At 43.0% G+C, this 18,261-nt stretch overlaps 1 protein-coding gene across 1 annotated transcript; it reads left to right on the forward strand.

Moving 5' to 3' along the window:
* The first annotated feature begins 1,272 nt into the window (after window positions 1-1,272).
* On the forward strand, window positions 1,273-17,353 carry fam83c (family with sequence similarity 83 member C). The gene is made up of 4 exons (XM_078236887.1): window positions 1,273-1,873; window positions 6,422-6,589; window positions 7,734-7,858; window positions 13,503-17,353. Exons 1-4 carry the CDS (start codon window positions 1,340-1,342, stop codon window positions 14,323-14,325), a joined length of 1,650 nt encoding a protein of 549 aa, XP_078093013.1. The 5' UTR covers window positions 1,273-1,339; the 3' UTR covers window positions 14,326-17,353.
* Window positions 17,354-18,261: the final 908 nt, after the last annotated feature.

Here is an 18,261-nt window from a genome sequence, read left to right on the forward strand (position 1 = left end):
CCTTTGGAATGGACTGTAATTGCTACAACAACAACTTGCATTTATACAGTGCTGACGCACTTTACAGATGCAGACTCTGACAAAAACTGAAACTGAGCTAAGGAATGAGACCTCTGGACAGCTTGGTCACAGAGGTAGAATTTTGGGAGTGTCTTAAGGGGTTTAGGGATGCAGGGCCAGAGTATAGGCCACTGAAAATCCAGCCCTCAATGATTTTGGATAGATGGGTGAGTGTTGTGGGGAATGTACAAGATGCCAATGTTCAACATCAACACAGTGGCACTACTACCTCACAGTGCCAGGGTCTCAGGTTTGATTCTGGCCTTGGGTGACTGTGTGGAGTCTGTATCTTCTTCCTGTGTCTCCATGGGTTTCCTCTGAGTGCTCTGGTTTCCTCCCACAGCTCCAAAGATGCGTGGGTGAGGTGGATTGGCCATGGTAAATGTTTAGGGTTACAGGTATAGGATAGAGGGGAGGGCCTGGGTGGGATGTTCCTTTGGAGAGTTGGTGCAGACTTGATAGGCCGAATGGCCTCTTCTACACTGTAGGGATTCTATGGTTCTTTTTTGATTTATTAATGAAATACAGATACAATGAAAAGCATTGTTTCTTGCGACTATACAAAACATACCATTCATAGAGTACATAGGGGAAAAGGAAAGGAGAGGATACAGAATATAGTGTTACAGTCTTAGATAAGGTGCAGAGAAAGATCAACTTAATATAAGGTAGGTCCATTCAAAAGTCTGATGGCAGCAGGGAAGAAGCTGTTCTTAAGCTGGTTGGTACATGACCTCAGACTTTTGTATCTTTTTCCGGTGGAAGAAGGTAGAAGAGGGAATGTCCGGGGTGCGTGGGGTCCTTGATTATGCTGGCTGCTTTTCCGAGACAGCGGGAAGTGTAGATGGACTCAATGGATGGGAGGCTGGTTTACGTGATGGACTGAGCTACATTCACGACCCCTTGTAGTTTCTTGCAGTCTTGGTCAGAGCAGGAACCATACCAAACTGTGATACATCAGAAAATCATGCTTTCTATGGCACATCTGTAAAAATTGGTGAGAGTTGTAGTGGACATGCCAAATTTCTTTAGCCTCCTGAGAAAGTAGGTGGCCTTCTGAAGGATATTGGCTGGTTAGGGTAAACAGGTGAGACTCTGTAACTTTCAGTCTCCGGGGGATGGGCCACTTGTTCAATACCTGAGGACGTCACCTAACCAGTTCCGGAACTGCAAACACCTATTTGTAGCTTACAACTTCAGAGTAAAGGAGTGTCAGGAGCAGCCGGGGAACAAGAGGCTTCCAGAATCTAGAAAGAAGTTTTTTTGGGGGAGAGAGACCATGATGAATGCAAATGGAAATTACGATGTTCACCTGCTTCACAAACCCAACTCTCGCAAACCGCTGGGCAAACTCGCGCAAAGAGTGGAGGAGGTGAAGAACCCCTGGAGGCAGAGCTCCGCGTTGGAGCTCAGTCACAGCGAAGTGGCCAGACTGGCCACTGACGCCCTGCTGGAGTCCGGCCTCTCCGCTTACAAGCGGGCTCTGGTGGAGGAGAGGGAGCTGGGCTTTTTGTCTGAGCTGGAGATCGCCTATATCATCCGGAAAGGAGCTGCCAAGCTGCCCGAGCTCACGGCGGAGCTCCGCGAGAGGGGCAGACGGCAGAGTTACAGTGAGGCGGACGCTCAGTCGGAGCTGACTTCAGGCACTTACTTCCCCATGCAGTCAGACTCGGAGGCTCCGCTGCTGGACCTGGGCTGGAACAGACCCCAGCACAGTGTCTCCCTGCCCTCAGAGACGCGCATCATCTTCCAAAGGGACAGGAGCCACAGCATCAAGGACACCATCCGCCAGCTGCTCAGCAAAGCGAAGTCGGTAAGGATATGATTTTCTGAAATTAAAGTGAATTATTAATAATGCACAGAATAGACTGAAACTCAGAGCAGCGATTGCAAATGTTCAATGGGGAAAAGCCACAGTCTAGCGTCCTCCTACCATAATACACATAGTGACCATAAAACTGATTGTCATTAAAAAAAACAGTAAGGAGTCTAACAACACCAGGTTAAAGTCCAATAGGTTTATTTGGTAGCAAACGCCTACCAAATAAACCTGTTGGACTTTAATCTGGTGTTGTTAGACTCCTTACTGTGTTTACCCCAGTCCAACGCCGGCATCTCCACATCATTAAACAAAAACCCATCCAGTTCACTATTGTCCTTTCGGGAAGGAAACCTGCCGTCCTTACCTAGTCTGGCCTATTCTGGTATGGACTTATTCTGTACAAATTGAGGATCTCTTTACCGTATCTGCTTTCCTGCAATCTTTTCTGGCCTTTTCATGTAAGTGAAGTGCCTAAACAAACATGAATTCCGCCCCCCCCCCCCCCCCCAACCAAAAAAAATTAACAAGGCATCAGCACAGAGGGTATGAATGGATCCAATGTAGAATCTCACCTCTGGGTGTGAATATTGTCCAATATCAAACATAACAATGTCATCACAGCAGAAACTCACCATGATACTTGCTCAAATCTAACCCAGAGATGTACAAATAAGTTAGTCTTAAGCTACTCAATCTTAAATTAGACTCTTATAAACAGGTAGGATTCTTGGTTGTGTTGTACGGAATCTTAAAACATGTTGTATATTAACCAGAACATGGGAGCAGGAGAGCTCCACACAATCATGTACAAAACTTAAGACACAAAATACTACAGATGCTGGAATCTGAAACAAAAACAGAAAATGCTGGAAAATCTGATAGATCTGACAGCATCTGTGGAGAGAGAATAGAGCCAATATTTCAAGTCTGGCTGACTTGAAACAAAGCTTGCTGTCCCTGAGCACCCTCCCTCATTCTCCCCATCTCTCCTTTCCAACCTGATAACCCAGCCCTGGCCAACACCCCTCCTCTTCACTCTTGTTTCCAAACTATATTTTATTTATATATTCATAAAGGTACACACAATTTGAGTGTGACAGTACATAAAGTGCACAATAGATCAATTATTTAAGTACAGTATTTGGCACTCTAGGATGCCTCAATCACTTAGATGCAAATTACATCTGCATTTGCATGTAAATTAAGCATGTAGCCTGTGCGATTTTACTCTGATTTCAGTCCTTTGGCATTTTTATTCATTCTTTCACAGAATGATGTGGGTGTCGCTGGCAAGGCCAGCATTTGTTGCCATCCCTAATTGTCCTTGAACTCAGTGACTTGCTAGGCCATTTCAGAGGGCAGTTAAAAGCCAATCACATTGCTGTGGGTCTGGAATCACATGTAGGCCAGACCAGGTAAGAACGGCAGATTTCCTTCCCTAAAGGACATTAGTAAACTGGATGGGTTTTTAATAACAATCAGTGATAGTTTTATGGTCACTATTACTGTTTGGATTATGGTAGGAGGATGCTAGACTGTGGCCTTTCCTCATTGAGTCTTTGTCGTAGTTGCCCCAAGCTGCTGTGTATCCCTCAGCACATAGTCCTGGACAGAACTCAGTTGCTCCTTACGCTGGAAGACCAACAAATTTAAGACAGACCAAAGGGCATCTTTCACCAAATTGATGTCCTCCATCGGTAGTTGATGTTCTCCCTGGTTTGTTTCCCTGGAAACAGCCCATAGAACACAGAGAGCATTATGGAGATGTTCAGAAAGCACTCCATCTCTTTCCAGATCTCTCTTCCAACTGTTCATCCCAGAGGAGCTGGAAGGGTCACTTTCCTCTCCACAGTGGTGCTGAGTTTCCAGGTATGAATGAAGAATCTGACAGGCATCGGTATACTCACATATGCTATATCTTGGTGCTTGTTTGAAAGTTCTGACAAAGAGGTGTTCGGTCAAATGATTATGACAGTCTGCTCGGCTTACCGTTCAACGAGATCTTCTACTTCCTTTTCCTGTGGGGCCTCAGGAACGTTGTGTGTGGACCACTGCCTGATGAGCTGGTGCTCAAACGTGCCTTCCTGCAGAAATACTTCCACAAGAGAGTAGTAGGACAGCACAGTACAACTGAATGGTGCATTATATGGTAATGTGGCCAGACACACCCTTTTACAACCCCAGGACAGACAGAACCTCAGCACGTGAGGACACCTCGCACCTAATGACTAGGTTCTTTTCCACAATGGAGCAGGATCATCATTCCCACATACCCAGTTTCTGTTTGAGTCTGGCTGTTCACTCATCTCAGTTTTTGGCACATGTCCTGGCCCCTCCAAATCATAGTCCAGGAGAGTTTCAGGTCGTCAGGAGTCAAAGGATCGATTGATCCCATTCCCAAGGGATACAACATTGCTCTTTCCATGATTCATTTTGGATTTTGAGGAAAATTTGGAGGATCCCGAGACAATGAGCGAGGCCTGTCGGCTCTTCACCACCTAGAGATCCTCCTGTTCTTTATTTAGACAATCTTCAATTGCACTTCACTCTCAATTTGGTGCAGCTTGCTGGTTCTGGAACTGAGGTTCGGTATTTTCAGCTACAGTAGTCATAACTGTGTCCTCCAGCATATCCAAAAATGAGCAGTCTAATTTCCAACTCAACTATTCTAGGAACTCAGCCAATACAGAAACTTCCTGATAACTCTTACAATGCCTTCAATGTGTAATAACATCTCTTTGGGCAAATTTCACTGTAATAGATTTCCTTGAGATGCTATGCAAATCTGGTCAGCTTTGAATCAGTTGAATTTCTGCCAATTTTCACTTGGCATTTCAAAGCAATGTTGCGGGTTTGTTGTTCATCATCATTTGTGTTATATGATACACTGGGGAGGGCCAGTAAGGTGAAAATGCACAATGGTATATTTGTTCAGAAGGCAGTAATTTGACTGGTGCTGACGATCACATGGTGAAGGAGATTGTATAGCTGAAGTCACCTGACACAGAACTACTCCTCATTGAGCACCAGTTGGCAATATTGGAAAGCCACAGAATGGTCAGTGTGGGAAATGTATAAGAACAAAAGTGGCTTGTCCTGCATCAATGGAATGGGACTTCTCTAAAATCTAATTAAGGTCAAAGAAGTGCTGTTCTGTGGTAAACAATGGGCCATTTGACCTAAGAGTGCTTAATGATGACAATGCCAAAAATACAAATGTTTTCACTCCCAGTGACAACATGTGGTTAACATTGACCTAATTGACAAGTTATGATAGAACAAACAATAGATTTTTATTCATTGGCAACAAGCATCTTTAACATAATAAGAAAAAGTCCCGAGATATAGAGGTAGCAGGAAAGGGAATAGGGAAGGAGCAAAAGAGAAACTTGGTCAGTGGTGGGTTTCAAGTGGGACCTTGATGAAGATGAGGTGAGGAGATTTAGGGAGAGAATTTCAGACTGTGGGTCCTGATGACTGAAACGCAGCTGCCAATGTTGGGGTGACTCAAGGCGGGGTTACAGAATAGACCACAATCAGAGGAACTGAGAGTTTGGTGGGCTTAGTGGCTAGAGTATATTAGAAATAGAGAAGGGTGAAACCATGAATCATTAAGTGATAAATGTTAAATTTGAGGTGTTGAAGAGTGAGGAGAGAGATTATTTGAACAGGCTGATGGGTAAACAGTAGGATACAGGCAGCAGAGCTTTTACAAAGTGTGGGAGATGGAAAGCCAGCCAGAAGAGCATTGGATTAGTCGAGACAGGAGGTGACAAAGGCATGGATGATGGTATCAGCAGCAGACATGGCAGAAATGAGAAGATAGATGGACATAAAAATATTAAATGGGAGGTTATTAAAAAAACTCATCATGCAGAAAGTGGTTAAACTGTGGAATTCTCTGCCATAAAATATTAATGAGGCACTGTTCTTGTATCCTAATAAATGGAATTAGTTAATTGCTTAGAATAGAGGAATACTGTAAGATAAGGGAAGCAATGGAGCAATAAAATAAAAGCAAAATACTGTGGATGCTAGCAATCTGACACAAAAACAGAAACTCACCAGGTTTGGCAGCATCTGTGAAGAGAGAAACTGGATTTCAAATCCGTCTGACTCTTCTTCTGAGCAATGCAATGGTGCATTGCGGTTCATGTGGCAAAACAGACAGGCACAGGCCTGATGGGCTCAATAGCCAGTTTCTGTGTTGCGACATTTTGCAATTCTATCTGCTGCCTTGAATGTACAATTCACTGAATAGGTTCTGGAACTTTACCCCATCTTTCATCTCAGTTAGTTTGCTGCTTATCATTGTTCCACAGAGTTGCATTTGTACAGGCTAATTATCTGCTGATAGTCCTTCTAACCTCCATGATTCTAGGGAGAAAATTTGACACTGTTCAAAAACTGTTATTAAAATTCCAGTGTTGGACACCTCCATGTGGCATAGGGAGACTTTTTTTTAAGTCAGTGTGTCCTTTGGTAATTTAGATTGCAAAAAATAAAATGTACAAGATTCATGTCCTCTTTCCCTTGCAGCTCATTGCGATTGTGATGGATATATTCACTGACATTGACATACTTTGTGACTTGTTGGAAGCTTCTAATAAGCGAGGAGTCCCCGTCTACCTACTTCTGGATGAAAGTAACCTGGAGTATTTTATACTGATGTGTGCTGAACTTGACATCCAAAAAGATCACCTTAATGTAAGTATTTCTGGCCTATACTACCTCATGTCAAAAGATGATCGTGGTCATTTTTAAATGGCAGCTTCCTTTGCATTAGTTACATCAGAGATTGCATAATTCAAAACCTTCAGTTTCTATGATTTTGTGAAACCATTAATTACGGAGAAGAATAGATTCTTATAATAGAAGAAATCTCTTTCCCACATACTCGCTTTCAGTGGATTACTCTCCATATTTCTTGCCTTATGGCTACCCTGTGCTGTCCCCGCAACAAAGCACAACATGGAGTGGAAATTCCTTTTACACCTGAAATGGAAGCAGCACAAGAAACTCATGCCTCAGCTAAACCAATCTTTATCACATTCAACATGTCGTTCAGGAGTTCTAGCCATATTACAACATTAAAGTCAGGGCTGCAATGAGGCTAGTACTTAGTAAGGTGCTGTTTCTATAAGGTGCAGATTGCTATAGATGCTTATCGAACACTGCAGAGCACATTAAGCAGTCAAGGGTTCTGAGGTTGTCCGCCTCTGGGGAACTGAAATCTGATACCCATCAGTGCTGTGGACATTGAGAATTTTGTCATTGGACATTCAGATGAATCATCAGAAAACCCATTGCTTTGGGTAAATTTAGACTGTGGTGTTGATCTATCAAAGTCACTGGAACAAGGTTTTAATCAGAAAATATTTTTCAGGAACCTCTGGTAAGTCTATACAACTCTTTGGGCAAATTCATTTTTTTAAGGTCTTAACCAGCTTTCAAAACTGGGCCGTAATATTATCTCTGTTGTAGAATTCCTTCCCTAAACATCTCCAACTCTATTTCTGTTGTATGATTTTCCTTAAAACCCACCTCTTTGACCAATCTGTTCTAATATCTCCTTATGTGGCTCAATGTCAAATTTTGTTTGATAGCTCACTTGTGAAGTGTCTTGGTATGTTTTACTCTGTTCAAGTTGCTGTATAAATGCAAATTTTTGTACAATGTATATCATTACAAAAGCTAAACTGGTAAATTGCCAATGGTAGGATCCAAACCCATCTTAATGAATTTCTCAGTTCAAGTTAAAGCATTAAAACCTGATTTTACTGTCCAACCTCCCTCTCTCTCTCATTCCCATATTCTAAGTAAAAGTACTGTGATTTTTTTTCCCTTCTAGAACATGCGGGTCAGGAGTGTAATGGGAGACACGTACTGTACAAAGTCTGGGAAAAAGTTTAATGGTCAGGTGCTGGAAAAGTTCATGATCATTGACATGGAGCAAGTGGTGGCAGGCTCATACAGGTAAACAATGAGAATGTGATTTGCACTAAATATTTCAATTGTTGCCAAACCATTACCTGGTCTATCCCTCCAAATCATAGAATCCCTACAATGCAGAAGAAGGCTATTCAGCTCATTAAGCGTGCACCAATAACAATCCCACGACCCCACATATTTTACCCTGCTTGTCCCCCTGATACTAAGGGGTAATTAATCTAACCCGCATATATTTGGAGTGTGGGAGGAAACCGGATCACCCAGAGAAAACCCACACAGACACAGGGAGAACGTGCAAACTCCACAAAGGCCAGAATTGAACCCGGGTCCCTGGGACTCTGAGGCAGCAGTGCTAATCACTGTGCCACCCAGTTGGGAAATCTTCTTCCCAACTTCCTACATTTTAACCTGTCTCTCACGCCTTCTTCTGGGTCTGTTTGAACTGTCCCTGTGCTCTCTTAGCCAGCCTCATGCCTCCATTCTTCAGAAAATTCAGCTTATCCAAATCTCTGTTCACCAAGCCCTAACTCACAGTATGTCCTGTTCACTCATCACCCCTGTGCTCAGTAACCTACATTGGCTCCTGGTCAACCAATGCCTCATTTTTAAAAATAGATTCTCTTCTTCATCTTCAAATACCTCCGAGGTCTCACCCCTCACATTCTTTGTAACCTCCTCCAGCCCTACAACCCTCCAAGCTCTATATTCCTCCAACTCTGGCCTCTTGTGCATCCCTCACTTTGTTTGCCCCACCATTGGTTGAACTGCCTTCAGCTGCCTAGGCCTAAAGTTCTGAAATTCACTACCGAAGCCCCTCTGCCTCTCCCTTCTTTATGATACTCCCTAACACCTACCTTTTTGGCCCAACCTTTCGTCACATGTCCTAAAGTCTCCTCCTCTGGCTTTGTATCAATTGTCTGATTTTTTTTTTGTGAAACACCTTGGGATGTTTTACTATATTGAAGATGCTATATAAATGCAGATTGTTAAATATTGCTATTAAACCATACATTAACTCCAACAGTCTCAATCTTAGAATGGCGCATTTACTGCATTAGATGTACGTTTCTCATCCGTTTCCTCTTCCCTGCCTCCCAAATTGGGCAGCTTTGAGATCAGCATTGTCTCCACTTTTTATCCTACGGTGAAATGTCATTGACATCTTTCCAAGAAATGAATTCACTAACTGTGCAACAAGTGGGAGAGGGAATGAGTGTTGGGCTACATTTGGCATCTATTTGCATTTAATTTAAATAAAGCAACACATGTAATTGAAGCAGCAAAATTGTTGAATTTGAAGTACTTCCCATTGCTGTTGACTGATTGACCAGTCATTACTGGAAACACTGGTTAGTTTCTGGAACAATGGGTGTGACCATGTATGAGAGTTCCCCCATTCTCCTGCCGAGACGCTGTTTGGTGATGTTCCCAATATTGTTCTTGGGACACAACTGAGATCTTATTCCTTTTAATTGAATTGATAGATATTTTGCTAAACCCTCCTCCTGAGGTCAAAGTCACTGAATGTATGTCCCAGTATGGTACGTAGGAAGATCTATAGGTCAATTCGTAATGGATGATAAATACTGGCCTTTCCGGCAATGCCAACTTCCCATACACACATTGTAAAAAAAAAAGGCCCTGCCATTTTAATAAGTTTCAACCAGGGCTCTGTAATTAAACACATGTCTCAACAAGCTTCAGTTAGTGAAGACAGAGTAAGTGAGGTGAATGGAAATCATCCACAATTCCTGCTCCTAATTGTATCCTGGGTTTTTGTTTCTCACTGTGTGTTTGTGTGTTAATGTTCAGTGGGGACTTGCATGAAGAATGACTGAGAAAGGGGTACAGGACAGATCCCAGCATTTGCTGATTGTAAAGCAAGAAATAACTTGCATTTATATAACATATTTTACAAACTCAGGACAACCCAAAGTACATTTTTAAATTTCCTGTTGGAATGTAGCAAGTGCAGCAGTCAATTTAGGCACATTTTCATTTATCCCATTCACCAGGTATGGTAGGCAGTCAGGTGAACATCATCTTCTTTACTCAATGGGAACTGTTCGCTTAGGTAGAAAAGTAGGATTTGTTTCAGCCTTGAGGCTAAATTGGAAATCAGGGGAGGGTGGTTACTTAAAAGAAAACTGGGAGGAGCAATTTTGGTCAGAACTATTCAACAGTAATGAGAAAACTCTTTGTTTTTTTTTAAAAAGCAGTATTGTCATTTGATGATCCTTGTCTAAAATGAGTAACAAGGAGAAGTGAACTGTTTTACTTAAAATAACGAGTGTTGAGATATCACCAAGGTTACTTTGCATTTTTGAAGGGTAGGAGAAATCTGAAAAGCACTCCTGTCAAAAGGCTGTTGAGGCTGGGCTCAATTGAAAATGCCGAGACTGAGATTGATGGGTTTGTGTTGAGTATGTAGTAAAAGGGGGTAAATGGGATTAAGGTATAGTTGGTTGAACTGAATGGCAGGACAGAGTTGAGAGGCTGAATATTCAACAGCTTGTTGCCAGGTTCCATAGAGTTAGTGATCCCGGTATTGTGTGATCGGCAGGTTTCAGAGACGAGCATTTCCCTCGGGTGACTTGGGTTCAGTGATGTGTGTTGACTTGGCTCCTTCCTCTGTCATGCTCATTAACCCTCAAACAATCAACCCCACTGGTGCCATCGACACTCCTTGATTTAATGAAAAATATGCAGCAGAACTTTCCTCCCACCCAAACAAAAGGAACACTAGACATCATGAGATTTAAATAAACACTGTGCTAAAAATGTACTACAACACTGATCTGAAAAAAAATCAAGGTAAGTTCTGTTCAAGGTTTCCTCCACAAAATATAAATCTGTCCCATTTGTACAGAACCAGCATGGTGTCAAATTTTATTTTAAGTTGACTTTATTCACTAATTTCATCATAGAATCTTTCAACACAGAAGGAGGCTATTCTGCCCATTGTGCCTTTGCCAGCTCTTTATAAGGGCAATCCAATTCGTCCTGTTCCCATTAGCTCTTTCCTCCAAAGTCCTGCAGTTTCTCCCTGTTCAATAATTCATCCAAAGTCCATTTTGAAAGTTACTATTCATAGAGTCATTAAATTATTGAATCTGCTTTTGGATTGTATGTTTCTGATCATAACTCAGTCTCCTCTTTTCCCTGTCATCATAATTTTAATCAATTGATCTGAAATCAATATCCTCTCATTACCAATCCTGCCAGGGGGAACCAATGAGAAGCCATAGAAGTCACTGTATACATTGGCTCAACAAATATTGTCCCAGCAGTTGAGAGTTGAGAGGCAAGTGGTACAGTTGTTGCCGGTTACACTGGGAGCATTAAACAGGATATCCTTATAGAATCATTTGTGTTAACTGAAAGTGTGGCCAGGGCTAATCCTTCTATAAAATTGGCTGATTGGAAGGGGAGGATTTCGATGCTTTTCATTTGTGACTCTGAGCTAGTGAGGTTAATTTAATTTTAAAAAGAAGCAGATAAAGTTCCAAAGCCAACAGCCTTTTTTTAAAAATCATTTAATATTTTCTCATCTTTTTTGTTTTTTCTTTTGCCCTGTGCTGGAAGCAGTCATACCATAGAACAATAGAATTCCTACAGCGCAGAGGCGATAGGCTGGGAGTGGTGGTCCCTTGATGATTAAAGACACTCAGTGCCTGATTAATGAGGGACTGGACATCAGTGGGGATGGGGACGCTGAAATCCCACCCCCCCCCCCCCCCCAACCACCTCACCCCCCTGCCCGCCTCTCCCCTGTCCCTGTCTTCCCATGGCCCCCATCCTGCAAACCCCACACACCCTGACATCACTTTACCTTTGTCCTGGGTCACTCTGTGGTGGGTGAAACTTCCATCCCTGGGGTCTTGATTTCAGCCGTGTCCCATCACTGGCCTCACCACTGCCTGATTGGCATGGGGTTTGGCAGGATTCCTGGAAAAGAGGCAGTGCGGATCTCTTGCTGGCTCTTGCCGGCATGCAAGACCTCCAACTCTTCAACATGATTCCAAGTTAGCAGATTAGGAGAGTGCAGAAACTGCAGCTGGAGGTTTGCTGGTGTGAGGGGAGCCATTCCCTCACTAGAGTCTACTTCAGGGTCAAGAATGAAATTTCGTAATACCTGAAATTATAATAAGGGAGTAATCTATTGATGTATCTTTCAAACATTGAAGAAGACAAAATGGAAAAACAAATCCAAAAAGGATCAAGCAATTTTCTCACGTCACACCCTACTTGGCCTGTTTGTCTAGGAATAGGAGGAGACCATTCAGTCCCTGATACCTGTCAAGTTGTGATATAATTGAATTGTGGATCCAAATCTAAACTCCATCTGTTCACTTTGTTTCAGTTGTTAATACCCTTACCCTAACAGATATCCATCAAACTCAGTTTTGGCATTAAAATATCCTGTAAATTGTACATAACACAGGAACAAATGATTCCTCAATCACATATTACTGGGAATATGCCAAAAAGATCTGATGCTATATTTGCATATTTGTTGTGAAATTGGCTCAGTATTCAGACTGGATCTACGTTGTGTTTAATTCATTTCACTTGCGAGATAAATTGAACAAGCACGGTTTTGATACCTGCCATTGGAAGGAGAATCACAAGTAGATCAAAAGCGACAGGTTCTCTTTCTTGAAGATTGTAAGAGAATCGATTTGCAATACGCCTTATTTTTTTCTGGTGGTGACCCACTGATTACCATATTTATTAAATTCAATTTCACAGAAGTGCCACAGGATTTGAATTGCCAAATTCCAAGTGGCTGTTTGTGAACTTTCTAAAACCTTTACATAAACAAGAAACAAATTTAAGGTAATTGACAAAAGAAGTGGGGTTAGTTGGCAACATATCTTATTTGAATTTTGGTGCACAGCTCTTTTTTAAATTCAGTCAGGGGATGTGAGTTTATGATTTTGAGCTGGATTAATGAATCATTTGGATCTGCTGTGTAGAATTATGTAAAAATTACGGCTTAAACAGCCTATTTGGCCCCACCAGTCTGTTTTAGTGTGTATCCTCAACAGGAACAGTAGTCCAAAATCTTTGTCCCAAATCCCTTTTCCTTTAGCCATCAACCCAAGCTGTTCTTAAATGTTAACATGATCTCTACTTCTATCACTCATTCCAATACCGCAACCTGACAACTATCTAGATGGCGGGTGGGGGGGGGTGTGTGGATTTATTCTCTGTCCTAAATATCTTGTATTTAATCACATCTATATTCCACGGTTTGTCAATTGTTGCACATTTTTTGATCCATCTCTTCCGCTTCCTCCAACTGAAAGGGACATTCAATCTAAAAATGTATTTGATAATCCAAGTGGTACTATTGTGACAAAAGCTAAAAAGATTGGATTTACTGCCAGCAGTGTTGGCAGTGTTGTAATACTGCACAATGGCAGTGGTAAGATGCAAGTGACCTTTACCACACCTTTCAGTGGTATTAATGGAGTCGGGTGCAGAGAAAGAAGGAAGAGTCATTCTTGACCTTTTCTTATATATTAGTGAGCAGTGTTGACAAAGTTCTCACAATGGATTATCCACTTGTTTTCTCAACTACAAGTACTGTTTAGTCCAAAATGGCTGAAAACTCCCATTAGATATTAAAGGAAAATTAACCATGTGTTTTATTTCTTTCTAGCTTTACCTGGCTGTCAGGACAGGTTCACCTGAATTTTGTCACACTATCGACTGGACAGGTAGTGCAAACATTCGATGAGGAATTTCGATGTCTTTACGCAGAGTCAAACCCGATTGAGCATTTCTCCTCAGTGGACGACGATCTTTCTTATCACACGTCCAAACTCAGGATCCTTCCAGAACGGCACAATGCGATGGAAAGGCTGCTGGAACCAATCCATTCCAACCCATCCAGCAGCCAATCAGGGAGTAGTCCTCGCAGTGTCATACAGTTAGCTACTCCAGCTGCTAAAGCATTCTGGGAACGCAAGCAAATCAGCCCTTCTGCTTCCAATAGCTCTTCTGACATCGATTGCAAAATCAAAGAGAATGACAAGTCAAGCAATAACCTGACCCATGATCTATTGGCGAGGCCTAGTGGATTAGGCTTTTATGATACAAGCCCTAGCAATAGGCAAGGTATACGTTCTCCAGTCACTTCTCGCTTCCAAAGTCAAGGGGCAGCTATTCAGCAAACAAATCCCATTGTCCCAACTAAACCAACTAAAATGCCAAAGGGTGACTTGTCCAATGCAAGAAGGTCAACCCCTCCAACATCACCACGTCCGTGGCTTGCCAATTCATCAAGGCCCAATCGTGCAGAAGATCCCCATCAAGCCGAAGATCCCACCAAAGATTCACACAAAACTTCAGGAGGCTTGACAAGGTCAGCAGATCGAATGACCCTTGGCCACAGTAAATTAGAAATGATGATGGAATATAATGATAAAATGAAGATCAAAAATGTTTACAGTAGGTTTCAATTAATGAAACATGATTCTTGAGCATGGAATTAAAGCAAAATACTCCAGATGCTGGAAATCTGAAAATAAAACAGAAATTGTTGGAAAACCTCAACAATGTATGGGAGCATCTGTGGTGATGGAAACAGAGTTAACATTTCAGGTCAAAAATGACTTCTTCGGAACTTAAGCATGGGATCATCTGGCAGTGATCTCTTTAGACTGTTTCCTACATAACCATCCCTCGATCACCTTACTGACAGTCACGATACCAAAGCTGCTGTGTTCAGTGAAGAAACAGTTTCCTACACAATTGTTTTCTGGAATCTGTGAGGGATATGCTTTGTGGTGGTGCTCAAACTCTGCAAGATGAATGTTTCACAGGGTCGACCTGATTTACAGCCACGTGTATAGTGATAATGAAGATGATGAGAAGTGACAACGTTGATCCTTTAAAGGGGCATCATCACCCAATTAGAAATTTTGAGGCTGAGGGAGGGAAGTGGTTCAGATGAATCGAGTATATGTTGAAAAGCACTTTTTGAAAGACTGTCCAATAGCAATGGTGTCCTTTAGATGGCCTTCTTTAATTTGCCCATTGCTTCCTGTTTATCCAGCAGTTATGATGTGGAGATGCCGGCGTTGGACTGGGGTGAACACGGTAAGAAGTCTCACAACAACAGGTTAAAGTCCAACAGGTTTATTTGGTAGCAAATACCATAAGCTTTCGGAGCACTGCTCCTTCGTCAGATGGAGTGGAAATGTGGAGTGGAAAACATTGAATCTGCGCCAGTCAAAGACAAACCACCCAACTATTCCATTCCCATGTTCCAGCATTTGGTCTGTAGCCTTGTTACTCAGGCTTTTTATGTGTCAGGCTTGGATCAGTTAGTAGCACCCTCACCTTAGATCAGAAAGTTGTGCGTACAAGATGTATTGCAGAGATTTAAGTGCATAATTTAGTCTGACACTCTCCCATACAGTACAGACGGAGTGTTGTACAGCCAGAGGTGCTGTCTTTCAGTTGAAACATTAAACCAAGATCTCCACCTGCCCTTTTGGGTGGGGATAAAATGATCCCTTCAGACTACCTTGAAGAAGAACAAGAGACTTCTTCCTGGTCTCTTGGCCAATATTTATCCTTCCACCAAAATCACTAATACAGATTACTTAGTCATTATCTCATTGTTATATGAAGCAGCTTGCTATGTGCGAATTTGCTGCCATCTTTCATACATTAACAACAAAGACTATGGGCGTGATTTTCCCAAAAGAAACAAAGTGCTCAACAAGCAGGAATAAGGGATTTTTTCCTGCCTGTTTTTTGGGCAAGCTTTGTTGAATGAATTTACAGCAGTCTGCACTACAGAGTCAATCGGGGGATTTACGCTGGACGGGTGGGTGGGGGAGGCCCTAATTCCACTGGAGAAGCCAGCATCGGACTGCAGAGGAAGCTAGTGTGCAAGCACTGGGAGATCAGTTGACAAGCACCTCCCACCCCACCCACCACTGATGACCAGCCTCCTGATGGCCAGACCCAGCCTCTGATCCCTGGTCCACTCCCATCTGGCCCTGCCCCCTCAGGCCCCATGCCTTGGCACTGCCCAGTGCCAAGGTGTGGAGATGCCGGCGTTGGACTGGGGTGAACACAGTAAGAGTTTTAACAACACCAGGTTAAAGTCCAACAGGTTTATTTGGTAGCAAATGCCATTAGCTTTCGGAGCGCTGCTCCTTCGTCAGATGGAGTGGATATCTGCTCTCAAACAGAGCATACAGAGGCATACAGTGTTGGTAAAACTCTTACAGTGCCAAGGTACGCAGTGGACAGTGCCAGGGTTCCCCTGCCCCCAACCTCCCAGGGGGCATCAATGGCATCCGGTCCCACCAGTGAGGCCATCACGTCTGGTCCCCATTGATGGGGATCATCTGTGATCCCCACTGGTGTGGACCTCCATCAGTGGGGACAGAAACCTCAGCGAGCCCAGACAGTTGGTTTGCTAAGTAGATGCAGAGCAGCGTCTGCATCTGGTAATCAGCCTCGAGTTATTCCCTGGCGCGAGGCTGATTATGTCCAAAAAAATGGCCCGGGAAGATTGTGACCAGCATCTGGCCATTTTTTCCTTCCCGCTACTTGAGCAGCGCAGCGGGCCGGGAAAATTGCGCCCTACATTTCAAAAGTGCTCAATTGGTTGTAAGCACTTTGAGACACCGAGTAGTCATGAAAAGTGCTGTATTAATGAAACTTTTCTTAATCCATTCATATCGTGTCAAATCTGATTTCAAAAGTATAATGGGATGAGAGTTTATTTTTAAAAAATTTTCTTTTAAATATTCTCTTTAAAATATTCTAGTGTATAGTTTCAATATCACCTTTTCTAACTGTGGACTTGTAACAAGAGATGCTCTTTAGTAGGGCATCAGTTCAACAGGGGAAAAGGACTTTTGTCCTTCCAAGTTTGAGCTGAGGAGGAATTTAAATTTAGTCTGCCACTGAGATTATGTTTTACTTCTGAGATGGAAAAATAATTGACAAAGTCAATTAAAGACTGGCAAATGAACCAGAAACAACAGGAACAACAACATTGTACACCGCGAGTTATAATGATCTGGAAAGTATTGGCTTTGGATGATGATAGCACATTCAATATTAATGTTCAAAGGAGAATTGGGTAAATGTTTAAAGAGAAATTATTCCCAGGGCTTTGGAGAAAGAACAAGGGAATGGATTTAATTGGATAGCTCTTTCACAAAGCCGGTACAGACAGGATGGGGCCAAATGGCCTCCTCCTCTACTGCATCATACTTTGAAGGTAAGTTGTTCATGGTGGCAATGGTTCAAATGCCTACAGATACAGGAATTAGGGTGTATCAGAGGGAGGAAATCAAGTACATTTTCTTTTACCCCAGAAAATTGTGGAAGCTGATTTAACTGGGTCTTTTTTTTCAAATGTCTGCTTATAATTGGAAATTCAATTGCACATGATTAATCTATGCAAATTATCCTGTCTATGTAAATGTAAAACTTTCTCTGAAGTTGTTGTTTTCAATTCCAATAAATATCACTTATTATGAAATGTTTTCTTTGCATTCTATTTTATATAAAAGTGTTCAATTTGTAAACTATTTAGTACAGCACATCAAGGTTCCTGCTCCTGATTTGCAACTGTTTGACTACTGCAGGAACCTGGGTGTATCTACTGAGATAGGTGTAGAAAGTTATAGGTTCCCTAAATCACCGACAACAGGATGAGTGATTTTCTGACCTCGCCACGCCTGGTGCAGATTGTGCCAATTCCGGAAAATGGTGTGCAGGCCTAAAAATCGGTTTTGTGCCTGGTGCCAAACGGTTTGCAATCGTCCTGGTTCCTTTCTAATGGCACAAATCAAACCCGATTAGCATTTTAAAAATAGCATTTAAATATCCTTTGCCCATTCGACCCTGGATTCTCCCAGCTCCCAGGATCTTCCGACCCTTGGGAGCAGTGCGAATCTGGCGAGAATCATTACTAGTCTCCACAAGCATAGACAAGGAGCAATGGTCATGCCACAGGGGCTCAGAGTCCATTGAATCCCCTGGACGGTCAAGGACATGGCTTGGCAGTGCCCACCTGGCACTCTGGTAGTGCTAGCTGAGCACTGCCAGGGTGTATGGGACAGTGCCATCGGTCCGGGGCCAAAGTGGGGGTGGGGCCATCATGGGAAGAGATATCGGGGGGGGGGGGGGGGAGAGAGGGGGGGGGGGGGGAGAGAGGAGGGGGGGGGGGGAGAGAGGAGGGGGGGGGGAAGAGAGGAGGGGGGGGGAGAGAGGAGTGGGGGGGGCGGGGGCTCATGTATGGGTTGAGCACAAAGTGGGGGCATGTTAGGCATCATGATGTGGGAGGGGGGCATGAAGGGGGACCTGTTGGGAGGGCCCCTTTGCTGGAGAACCGTGTCAGGGAGGGGATGGGGAAACATGCTGTAAATGAAGGGGGGAGGGTC

Source organism: Mustelus asterias, chromosome 20, assembly GCF_964213995.1.
Source record: "Mustelus asterias chromosome 20, sMusAst1.hap1.1, whole genome shotgun sequence".
Lineage (NCBI taxonomy): Eukaryota > Metazoa > Chordata > Chondrichthyes > Carcharhiniformes > Triakidae > Mustelus > Mustelus asterias.

Bases quoted from the DNA above. Each gene is read 5' to 3' on its own strand.
- fam83c (XM_078236887.1), top strand. From the start codon at position 1,340: ATGATGAATGCAAATGGAAATTACGATGTTCACCTGCTTCACAAACCC. The intron at 1,874-6,421 runs GTAAGGATATGA...TTTCCCTTGCAG, and splicing joins TGCTCAGCAAAGCGAAGTCG to CTCATTGCGATTGTGATGGA. The intron at 7,859-13,502 runs GTAAACAATGAG...ATTTCTTTCTAG, and splicing joins GTGGTGGCAGGCTCATACAG to CTTTACCTGGCTGTCAGGAC.